Source organism: Gracilinanus agilis, chromosome 3, assembly GCF_016433145.1.
Source record: "Gracilinanus agilis isolate LMUSP501 chromosome 3, AgileGrace, whole genome shotgun sequence".
NCBI lineage: Eukaryota > Metazoa > Chordata > Mammalia > Didelphimorphia > Didelphidae > Gracilinanus > Gracilinanus agilis.
This window is the reverse complement of record NC_058132.1, coordinates 498,645,306-498,657,824: the sequence shown is the minus strand read 5'-3', so window position 1 is coordinate 498,657,824 and position 12,519 is coordinate 498,645,306. Positions and strand designations below refer to the sequence as shown.

Here is a 12,519-nt window from a genome sequence, read left to right as displayed (position 1 = left end):
TGTGATATTTAGGGGAAAGTTTTCTTCCCAGTACAATTCCCTTGGTGCTTTACCTTTCTAACTTTGAGTGTATTATTACTTTAAACATGTGAAAGGTATTTAATATTCATTCTGTATTAATATCTTTCTAAATCACAGAATCTGAGAGTTGGAAGGGACCTCAGAAGCCATCTACTCTGACACTTACATGAAAGGAAACCTTACCATTATAATATTTTACAAGAATAATCCAGGCTCAGTCATTTCCACAGAATATCAAGAAACTTTTGAGAGCCAGTTCTTATAGGAACATAAGGAAATTGCTATGCAAATTAGTGTGGGAAGAAAGCCAAAACTGTTAGATCTGCCTTAATTATATATGAAGGTTTATCATTAAGACTCATGGTAGGGGGCTTAGTAGAATTGAGAGTCAGGCTCAACAATGGGAGGGTCTGGTTGGTGTCAAATCTAGTCTCTGATACTTCCTAGCTGTGTGACTCTGGGCAAGTCACTTAACACCCATTGCCTAGCTAGCGCATGCCCATTTGTCTTAGAGTTGTTACTAAGGCAGCAAATAAGGGTTAAAAAAAAAAAAAAACACTTGTAATTTTTAGAGACTTTTGCCAATTCATTCTAAATTGAGAGCACCTGGGAGGCATAGCAAGTGAGAATGATGTTGGATATTTACTGAAACATTGTCAAGGAAACTAATTTTATGATGAAACCAAAATATTCTGCTACTCAAATTTACTTTTAATTATCTATAAAGCTAAGCAAAGGAATGTGTGTCTAGGCAGCACAGTGGATAGAGTGTCCAGCCTGGGGTCAGGAAGACTTATCTTCCTCAGTTCAACTCTTACCTCACAACTCTTATTACCTGTGTCATCCTGGACAAGTCATTGAACCCTTTTTGCTTCTGTTTCCTCCTCTGTAAAATGAGCTGAAGAAGGAAATGACAAATCACTCCAATATCTTTGCCACTAAAACCCCAAATGGAGTCTTAGAGTCAGAAAAGGCTGAAAAACAACTGAACAACAACAAAGACAAAAGAAAACGCTGAAACCAGCCCCCTTTGTATGAAGCCAGTCTGTTAGAAAATTCACATTGTAAGCTTCAGAACTAAGCAGAAGTTAAATTCTTCTAAAGAGCGTCTTTCTGTTAGTTCTTAAGCTGAGTGCCCCACCCCATTTTTTACTCAATAAAAGTATTATACATTAAAAAAAAAAGCATTTTTTTACTGAAAAAAGTATTATTCAACTAACTATTAGGCTGATTTTTTAAAGTTCTATTTCAAAATATCTTTTCTGCTTGGGCAGGTCCTGTCTTAACAGTTTGCTTGTGGACTGGCTTCTGGGTTTTTAAATGAGCAAGAATTTCATATGAAAATTACTTCTTCCCTTTGTTTAGTCTAGAGAGGTAGCTTAAGAGCTCTGTTATATTTCATGGCTCACAGATTTCTAGAGGAGGCGTAAATGGATCCAAACAAAACCTTGGCTGTGCCAATTTGAAATATAGGGAAGTCTTTCTTTGATGTTAAGTTTTTAAAAATATATCCATAAAATCAGCCTTCTCCAAAGTCTTTGTCTTCAGTTTTGACTTTTTAACATCCTCCTGATAATTCTAGCCAGCAGAGATAATGATCATATTGAATATATTGACCTTTTAAATTAATTAAATTTAGAAAATTTAAATGTAGTCCTGTTGGTTTTTGTTTTTATTATTATTTTTAAAACCCTTGCCTTCTAATTTAGAATTAATACTGTATATTGGTTCCGAGGCAGAAGAGTGGAAAAAGCTAGGCAATGGAGTTAAGTAACCTGCCTAGGGTTATGTAGCTGGGAAATATCTGATACTAGATTTGAACCCAGGACCTCCCTTATCTAGGCCTGACTCTAAGTCCACTGAGCCACCTTGCTACCTCCTGATTTTTGTCTTTATAATTACATCACATTTGAATAGCACATCCCAAACTAATCTGACCGCAGAAGAATATTGAGCTCAAAATATATTCATGGTGGTGTGGCATTTTCCTCCCTGTATGATGTTAGGCAACTCACTTATACTCTCCAGAACTCATGTCAACTATAAAATGTGTGAGTTGATGACCTTCAAGGTACTTTTTGGGTCTAGATCTGTGGTCCTCTGAGTAAGAAAACTTGAGAGCTCTGACACTCACAGTGTCAGCTTGGAGAAGTCACTAACCCTGTGTGGGCCTCTGCTTCTTTCTCTGTAATATAAGGTGGTTTGTTTATGTGACAACAAACTTCCCTTCCAGTTCTAAAGTAGCCTGAGACAAGGGATCCTATAAAGTTGGTGTGTAGGTTCCAAGAAGATGGGAAAACCTTAATAAAGAGAAGTTTCTGGAAATTTTAGAGCAAAATTGATAAAATTAAATTTTTCTTAAATAATAGATCAATGAGTTTTGCATTATAAAAATCTTTGTACATACCTAATTTTATAGTAAATATCTTCAAGGTTAAAAATATATTGAACATCAACATTTTTGCACTAAACGCCAGAATTCCATGAAGTGTGGTTTGGAAATGTTGACCTAAAGAATTGAGAAGAGTATTCATAAAAGCCAAAAAATATACTTTATAGATGCTGCCAATGGAAGGAAATCTGAGCCTTCCTTTCTCATATGCCAGTCCTATCTCCCTAAGCTGGTCTCCTTAGTACGCCAGTGAATTCAGGGATTGTGAGCCTACCTCATCAGGTTCTTGTTGCCATAGAAGACCTCTTCTGAAATATATTTTTCTGAATAATCACATGTTGCAGCTGAAGACCTACCTTCTCTGAGAAACTTTTCCTAGTTGTTGTTTTTTTAACCCATACCTTCTTTCCTAGTAGCAACTCTTAAAATAGAAGGGCAAGGGAGATGAATGGGGTTAAGTGACTTGCCCAGGGTCACGTCCCTCCAAAATGGTTCTTCCCTGAGACCTCCAATTAGAGTGATATTTGTACTTCCTTTTGAAGAGGACCAGTGGCATCATAGAGTGATGCCTTGACTTGTGCATGGATTGAATTTAAATGAGGCAGAGGTGCACAAAGTCATCAGCCTCACTCTTTTTTCCAGGGTCATCCAAGACAAAACCCAGGACAACTGGCGAAGGTCCAGAATGAGGGGATGACCTTGCAGTTTTTGATGTCTAACCAAGCCCCAGGCTCTCCACAGGGTCTGCTTCACTTGCCTTCATGGCTTTTGGAATAAGTTGTTCTCATTCAACTATAATACAAGTTTTCACTTGCTTGGGGCAGAAATCTCTATAATTGAGACCCGCTAGTTACCCTCAACTTGGTTTTGCCTGCATGCCAAGAGGGTTTTACCAGGACTTAGCCTCTTGGAGCCCCAGATGAGAGCTGGGTGACAGGTATTTGCCATAAGTGGATAAGTATCCCTAAAAAGGAGTTGGCAAGCCCTTGCGCCAGAGATCCTAGTCCTCCCTGACACTCCATACACCCCTCCAATTAGAGGATACTCAATAGAGGTAGCTTACTTCATTTTTGGTCAACTTTAATGGTTGAAAAATTTTTAAATAAATCAGTCCTAAATCTCTCACTCAGACAGGAAATTTTTCCTTCTTCTGCCTTCTAGAGCTAAGTCAAATACTGAATAAACAAATAAAAACACATTTATTAAGCACTTCCTATGTGCCAGAATGTCATAGATGTGATCTGACCAAGATTTGATAGTAATGATGTATTAATCTCCTTCATTCTGAACACTAAGTTCTTCTCATGTAACTTTTGATAACATTCCCTTTTGGGGATACTCAATCACATTACTGTTGTACCATTGAACCCCTCCCAAGTATTTTTCATAAGGATGGCTAACTACATTTCTTCCATATTATATTTTTGAAGATGAAATTGTTCATCTAAACATAGAACTTTCACATTTATCGCTCTTGCATTTTATTTTATTCAATTTAACCCATCATTCTAACCTGTCAGGTTCCTTTTGAATCTTGACTCTGATCCAGTATGTAACTACCCCTCCAAACCTTGTGTCATTTGAAGATTTAACAAGCATGCTATCTATGTTTTCATCTAATTACTAACTGATGAAAATGATTAAGAGCACAGGGTCAAAGACAGATTCTTTCAATGCTCCAAAGAAGACCACCTGCAAATTTGACCTTAGCCAATTAATGACTATTTTTTTCTTTTGGAAATATAAATTATTCCTATTCACCTAGCCAGTGAAATTTCCAGATCCTAAAAGTACTATTACTTAATCCTCAGACCTCCATTTTGTTGACAGGAATGACATGACATTATCAATACTTGACTGAATTACTGTGTCAACATTTCCCCGATCTTCCAGCCTAGCCACATAGCAGAGAAGGAAAAGAAGGAAGTCCATTACAACTTGTTTGTCTTAAATTATAACAAGGAATTTTTAAGGAAGTTAATTTTAAGGAAGTTAGGCCCAACATGAAACAAATGGCACAAAAAGTCTCCTCACTTGGCAAGGTGTGTATATAGGTAGAGAAGGAACTCACTCCACTAGACATTAAGCTCTTTTGTTTCTACTTTGCTGAAGGCAGTGAAGTCTCAAAAATTAAAGCCCTAATTGCTCTGCCCTCTGAATGGCCCTGCCTTGTTTGGACAGTTTAACTTACCAGAAGTCAGAGTCACTGGCTTACAGTTTTACAGACTCTTGCCTCTTGCTTTTTTTTTGAAAACCTAGACATTTGCCCTTCTCAAGGATTGTGGTAACCTTTCTCATTCTCCACATATATTTATTTCAGAGATCACTGCCAGTGGCTCTGTAGTCATATCTGCCAGTTTTTTCTCAGAATATAAAATGTAATTTAATCTAGTATTGCCAGGAAAATAAGATAGAGGGTAATAAACAGAGAAAACAGAAAAGACATGATAGAAACCTGCATCCTGACTATGGAGCTATTATTTGTCTCTGTTATCTGAGGATAAACAGTTGGCATATGGTAATCACTGCTGTGGCAAGAGATGCGTTTTTAAGCCTAGAACTTCAAGTCCCGAAAAACAGTAGATTTATTTTCAAGGCAATTTCAGAGATTAAGAGCATTTTTAGAAGCAGGTTGTGATTTTTTTTGTTGTTATTGTTGTTGATTGTTATGTGGCGGGGAGGAGGGAGAGAAGGTGGATATGTTTCAGTGAATTCAATGTCATTTCTGTTTTCATTGAAATTGCCATTTCTACTAAGACGCGTCCCTGAAGTCTTAGTGCAATTTAAAATTTTCATATCTTCAAATTGCACTAACACTTTGGGTACATATGCACTGTATATTATAACCTGAAGGTAGGTAAAAGAGCAACTGCAACAAATAGGAGTAGATGAAGTGAAGCTGATGAATAGAGACAGGAAAGCCAGAGACACCTTCATGGGATGGCATATGGTCAGGCGTAGCAGTGTTAGAAAGGGAAGCTGGAGCCATAGCATAGCCTAAAGCACCAGGCTAAAAGGTTAGATAAGTTACTTAATTTCTATGAACCTCAGTTTCTACAAGAAGTGGAGGGGGTTGTTGAAGTAGCTGCATTTTCAGAGCTCTTTTACATCTATGTAGCTTTATATCTATGACCCTGTGATTGTGAAGTGAGGTGATCAGAAACTGTGCACTAGGAAGATTAATTTGGCAGCACAGTTTAGGATTTGTAGATTGGGAGAAGATTGTAGAAAGGGGAGCCGAGTTACAGAAAACTATAGCACATTCCAAGGGTGAAATATTGAGAAATTTCAATTCAGGAGGGGACAGTTGGTGGGGTTTGGGAGAAGAGGTAAGGAATAGATGTAAGAGAGATTCTGAAAGAGCTTATAGAAGTCAGTAAGGGGACATAAGGAGTAAGGGAGAAGGCAAGAACCCAAGGTGCCGATGATGTTATAATAAGAGTGAATGAGTAATGGTGGTCCTGTTAAAAATAAAAAAAGGATCAGAGGTGACAAACTCAAAATCAGCCTGCTGGATCTGGCCAGCAAAACTTACAACTGCCATTGGGAATTAGATTAAAATATAACTGGGAAATGTTTAACAAAATAAATAAAAATATAATACAGCATAGATGTTAATTTGTAGTTTCTAAGTCTGTATGTGGCAACCAGGATCCCTTTCAATTTGAGTCTAACACCACTGTTATTGGATGTGATCCAAATAAATATATTTATATCAGTGTCATTTGCCCTCAAAGAAATTAGGGCAGCAAAATCCCAACTAATTTGTGCTAGGAACTACTTCTGATTATTGGTATTAGGTGATTTATTAGATCAATAAGCTTGTAAGATATAAAGCAAATTAAAGTGGAATATATTAGAATTTAAATGGTCTTGGCATTTATAGTTTTACAAGTCATCCTATCTCCTAATAGTAATCTCAACATCTCCCCTTTTGTGTAAAGAAAAAATTTAAATTATATAAAAAACTATTTTCTCTTTTATGTCTACTTGCTTGTCTTTGTTTCTTCACGAATTGAAAACACACTTTTCATTATATGAGAGTGACCACTACTGTTCCTGGAAAATCATTTTACTTTTTGTTTCAAACATTTTAATTGGGTTTAAGATTACTCCATCCAAAAATACTCAAATTATCTAATTAACTTCGATTTCAGAAAAACAAGGCTTTATGGACAACCGTATTCAGTAAACTTTGGTTGGTGATATTTGCCTGCTTTTTTGTGTAAAACATCTCTGTAAACAGTTATTTTTATGACTAATAAAATATTAGAAAGTACAGTCTGGACAAAGGGATTAACCAACTTATTGAAGCCTTTGTTGTAAAATCTTGAGATTTTTATAGGTCTCTAGAAATCATGTTTTCATCATTCTATCTCTCATAGTGGACCAGATTTATCATCTAGCATCTCCTGCTTCTCCTCCAAACTATATGTACAATCCTATCAAGACATTAAAGACCAACACAATTGGTACATTAAATATGTTGGGTAAGTTGAAATTAGTTCCTTATTTCTTTTATTAGACATATTTATTGAACAAGATCTGAATGCACTTTGTGAGTGCTTTTTTATTTTTATTTTTATTTATTTTTTAGCCTTTACTTTTTGTCTTTAGAATCAGTGTTGTGTATTGGTTCCAAGGTGGAAGAATATTAAGGACTTTGCAATAGGGGTTAAGTGACTTTCCCAGAGTCCCATGGAGGAAGTAGCTGAGACTACATTTGGACCCAGGACCTCCAGTCTCTCTAGGCCTGGCTCTCAATCCACTGAGCCACCCAGCTACCTCACAACACCATATGCTCTTACTCTGGATATTTATCTCAGGCTTGAAATGTCTTTCCTCATTATGTTGTAGATAGCGCTCTTGACTGCTGACTTATCTTCTAAGACTTATTTATTTCTAATGCAGCCCCTGGTAGCCTTATGTTACTACAGGGTTTTTCTTACTAAGTAATAATTTTCACAGTAGAGCAACATATCAGCATTCTGAAAGTAGGTTTTGGGGCAGCTGGGTAGCTCAGTGGATGAAGAGCCAGACCTGGAGTCAGGAGAGCCTGGGTTCAAATCTGGCCTCAGACACTTCCTAGCTGTGTGACCCTGGGCAAGTCACCTACCCCCAATTGCCTAGCCCGAGTACCCAGTTTCCATTCTCCAACAGAAGGTATGGGTTTAAAAAGCATGTGTCTACACTCGGGGGATTCCTCTGCAAGTAGTCTCAACCATCTCTTTCCCATCTACAACTTTACAGGTTATTAGAGAAATTATCTAGTGCCAGACACAAATCCTGTGCCTTCCATCTTATAATTGCAAAGAAGTACTCATGACTTTAAGCCTCAGATCTAGATTGACATAGTGCCATGGGTGTGTGGGTGTTAAATGGGGATTATTTAAAGAGGAGGAGGAGAAACTGTCTGTTAAGACAGGTAGATAGAAATTGATCTGTTTTACCTGATTCTAGACTAAGATATATATTAGAACTAAAATATGCTTAATGGGGGCATTGATGACCTTTGTTAAGGGAGAAAGATAAGGTTAGTGTTTTTGTAAGGTCACATTTGTATCTTTTTCCCCTTTTTTCCTTTTTTTCTTTAAAAATTTTTTAAATTTATTAATTTATAGCATTTCTCCATGGCTATAGGATTCATGTTCTATCCCTTCCCTCCTCCCAGCCCCTCCCATAGCCCACACACAATTCCACTGGGTTTTACATGTGTCATTGATCAAGGTCACATTTATATCTAAATGTGCTTAGCTCTATTATTAATATATAGTGATCAAATAAAGATTGTTGTTTATGCTGCTTTTTTTTCCTCTCCCTTAAAAATATTATTTAGAATATTTTTCCATGGTTCCATGATTCATGATTTTTCCCACCCATCTTCCCTCTCCCCTCTCCAAGCTGACAAGCAGTTCCACTGGGTTGTTCATGTATCCTTGTTCAAAACTTATTTCCATGTTATTCATATTTGCCATAGAGTAATCTTTTAACATCAAAACCCCAAACATATCCCCATTGAACCACATGATCAATCATGTTTTTCTTCTGAGTTTCTGTTCCCACAGTTCTTTCTCTGGATGTGGATGTTTATGCTGCTTTTTAAAAAGATACATTAAAGGTTTCAAACACTTAGGTTCCTAAATAAATGGCCAAAGAACAAAATTCCTTAATTATGGTTTTATTTTATTAAAGTATTTGGGGAAAAAGATAAATTAAGAATTTTGGAAGTGTTGACAAAACAAATATAAATACATATTCATTTCAGGCCCCCTAGTCCAAACAACACCAAGTGACTTGCCCGAGATCACATAGGTATCAAATGGCAGAACTAGAATTTAGACCTTGGGCCTTCTGCCTTAAAAAGGGTGAGGTGTGGATACTAAGAACAGTCAGGGGAAAATGGACCTTGAGGTCTCTTGATTAAAGATTAATTTCATAATAGGTTTAGTTAATGTGCTGTGAGTTTCAGGTGATTCTCTAACTTGGTTTCTCCTTGTAGTCAGTGTCCTATGTAGCCAGAAAAAATTAGAGTCTTGCCAGCTAAAAAATGCTAACTTTTTGAAAAATGAATCACTTGTCAGGAAATGGAGTTCACCATTCTGTTCCCTGGGAAAATGAATAGAAAAGGACTTTTTGTTTTATTTTTCACTTCATATTCCTTTTTGAAAAAAATAAGAAGTATCAATCCCTTCTACAGATGCCATGTAGACTTCCATGTCTGCTTGGTGGCTGTGGGATGGGGGCTGTGCCTTATCACCAGTCTTAGGTGCAGCATAAGAATGTTAGCTCTGAATGAGTAGTTATAGTGTCTCTCTCCATCATGAACATAAGTTTTATGAGGAATATGGAAATATGTAATTCCTGAAAAGCACTGATATAACATATATCAGACTACTTATCACCATAGGGAGGGCGGAGAGGGAGAGAAACTGAATAGAAAAATGTCATAAAACAATTGTAAAAAATTGTTTCTACATATAATTGATAAAAATAAAAATTAACAACAAAAATAAATAATATAAGACTTAATATCCCATGACTGGTATTGGGTTGCATGTTATTTTTACAGAGAGAACAAGAGCAGGACATTGAGTTCTGGATGGATATAAGAGGAGTTTTTATTTTGAAGCAAGATTAGTCAAAAAGGGCTTGCCTCCTCCCAACATGGCCTTTCCCCTAGTAATGAACCACCATTTCCTCAACTTTAGATGAATCCTCTTTGATTCTTCTCTACATGGTCTCTTTGCACCCTGCAATGCAAACACTTTGAAAACAGTATTTCCTTGACTTCAATGTCAATGCTTATCTTAATGTATCTAGAGTCCATTTCCTACTCTTTACCATCAAAATTCATGGTGTTCTTTTTATGTGTTCCTATTTGTAGGCTTGGCAAAACGTGTTGGAGCACGTCTTCTTCTGGCCTCCACCTCTGAAGTATATGGAGGTAAGATGGAGGCAACTTGTGCCTTGGGATTAGGGTGAGAGTCATCCCCACCAAAACTTTTTTAAAAATTTGGTAGGAATATTCTAAGCTGGAATTCTGAGGTTCCATTTCAGAAGAATGGAGTCTGCATCTGTAGAAGGAGCTTGCATTTTCTATTACTGTTTTGTCACTACTAGCATTAGCAACACAGAGAGAAACATTTATTTGGTAAACAGATAAGAGACTCTGAAGGCTTGACAGTCACTCCAGAAGCAGTCTTGTGGCCAGAAAGAACATGATTTTAAAATATGTCTGCTAGGGTATCCCCAGTAGAGATTTCACCATCCCCACGCCTGGAGCCAGAAAAGCTTGGATAAACAAGGAAGGAGTCTACTGCAAAGCAGGAGGAGAATGTTAATGCCCGTATCTTCCCAGGGATCTGATAGCTCTAAGGCTCTCCTGCTGAACACTTTTCTTGACATCCCTGTCCCCTGACTTTGCCTCCTCTTCATTTGTTGAGTGAGAACACTATAATAATGGGAATTGGCCCTTAAAAATCACCTTCAGGAGTGGGAGGGGAGAACCTGGATCTGTCTTCAGGCAATAGCAATGAATCCGGCCTTACTTTGTTTCTTTTAGTAAGCCCTAGTCTAAGATGTCTAAAAGAGCCTTCTGTAGTTCTCCCATGAAAATGTTTTACCCTCTAACAGCATTCTCATCACCCCTTCCTCAGACCTATTATTGTCACAACACGGTGTTGTAGGTAATAGAAAAAATGTAATAGAAAAAAAAAAGTTAGAAAAAAAATGGAGTGTTCGGGCTGCATTTAAATTCATAGTAAAATTATCCTCTATTCAATCCTACGCTGATGTCTTCTTATTATGTGTGTAGAGGTGACCCTGGGTTCCCAGAGACTACATTAGGGGAAAGCAGTTATAGCAGCTTCTCTTATGCTGGAAAAGTTTCAAGTACAAACCTAGCAACAGACTATATGTCTGTCATCCAGAGACCAGATTAACTATTTGAAGCAGTTTATCACCAGGTTGGTTTCAAAGGTGATGAATTATTTTGGACATAGCAATTCATAAAGAGTATGTTTAACAAACACAGATGAGCACCACTGGCATCAAAGGAGGAGGGAACTCTAATACTAGTGAAACCATGGCATTGCAAGTGGAGTGTTCAAGATCAGAAAAAAATCTAGTTTAGGTTTAGTGTGGAATTAAAATTCTCTGCAGTTTGTCATTTGTGCTTCTCTGGATAGAGTATTAGGAAACTGTTTCAGGTGCTTCATGGGAAGAGGAAAGGAAAACGGGGGCCTATCTGATAGGGAGCAGAATTGGGGCTGTGTAAGACCTTTAAAACCTAAACAGTACTTCCCCCCCCCCAAAAAAAATCAAGCCTATAAAAATTAATGTTATCAGCTTTTCCTCAAAAGTTTAATGAGACTATAATCTTATAACTTCTTGATTTGCTTCTTGGGAATATACGGTGCAGATGAGACACTGAAATGTTTTGTCTTCACTCACACACCTTTCCTCTTTGTCCCTTTATTTTATCTTTCCATCTCCCCATCTCTGAAGAAACATTGAAACATTGTCTCTCCCCTTTGGATGAATGCCGAAATGACCAGCCGCTTTCCCATTAGGCGTTCTCTCCCTCAACCTCAAAGGGAACAAGATAATTTAGAACAGGGTGTCCAGGAACTCTGCTCATAATTCCAAGCTATTGTGTCCCACGGGCTGAGCATTGTCTTCAAAGATTAAAATGTGAAGACATCTCCCCTCTTCCATCCAAGACAGCGTGTTCACAAAGCTTCCCTTTCTACTTGCATAGCATATCTGATGAGAGTTTGTTTTCCATGAGACCATGAAAACAATACATTTTCTGAAATTCACGAGCTACTTACTCCATTTGATGTTTGCTGAAACAAGTTTTCCTAAATATTATTTATAATGTGTCTTTTGTATACAGTGTCTCAGAATGCTAGATAAAAGTGTTATACTAAGATCTTTATGTGGGCACGTGTTCCTTTGCTTGTAAGCCTTTATTTGGATCATAAATAACAGGGAAAACTATTTTACAAATGAATCTTTCATGTTGGCAGTATTTATCTTGAACAGAGAAATCTTGAGTTCACAAGGAAATACTCTTTTAGTATTCGGAATTGTTCTTTGTAACATGTGCTGTTAGTGCTTGGTTTTTCTGGCATGTTCTGTTACCAATCACCAGGAACTTTTTATGACATTGATGCTAATGATAGAATTAATTGGCTCCTACTGCTTGGAACATGAGGGCTAACAGGTAGGCCAAGCCCTAGGCAAAATTGTGTTTTTCTTCATCCTTCTGAGAAACCAACTAATTTCGTTCCTGTTTTGTTTCCTATATATGGAGTGTCTCCTTTTTTGTCTTTATTCCTTCTCCCTGTAATAATTTGTAATGCTACTATAAGATAGATACTAATTTTTATTTATTTTTATTCCCATTTATGAAGTAAGAACTGAGGCTCCAGTTGGTTTGACTAAGAGCACATACAGTTAGCAAGTGGAACTTGAACTCAGGTCTTCTGATTCCAAGTCCAGCACTCCTCCCTCTCTCCCTCCCTCTCTCCCTCCTTCTCTCCTTCCTTCTCTCCCTCCCTCCCTCCCTCCCTCCCTTCCTTCTTCCTCCTTCCCTCCCTCCC

The 12,519-nt window shown here is 37.4% G+C and overlaps 1 protein-coding gene across 5 annotated transcripts in view; it reads left to right on the top strand.

Moving 5' to 3' along the window:
• Nucleotides 1–12,519, top strand: part of UXS1 (UDP-glucuronate decarboxylase 1) — a 171,918-nt gene that overhangs the window by 104,427 nt on the left and 54,972 nt on the right. For all 5 annotated transcript variants that reach the window (XM_044670482.1, XM_044670479.1, XM_044670483.1 and 2 more), the window contains exons 7-8: nucleotides 6,799–6,903; nucleotides 9,798–9,857. In XM_044670482.1, the coding sequence (XP_044526417.1) occupies nucleotides 6,799–6,903; nucleotides 9,798–9,857 (165 nt within the window). The remainder of the gene's footprint in view (nucleotides 1–6,798; nucleotides 6,904–9,797; nucleotides 9,858–12,519) is intronic.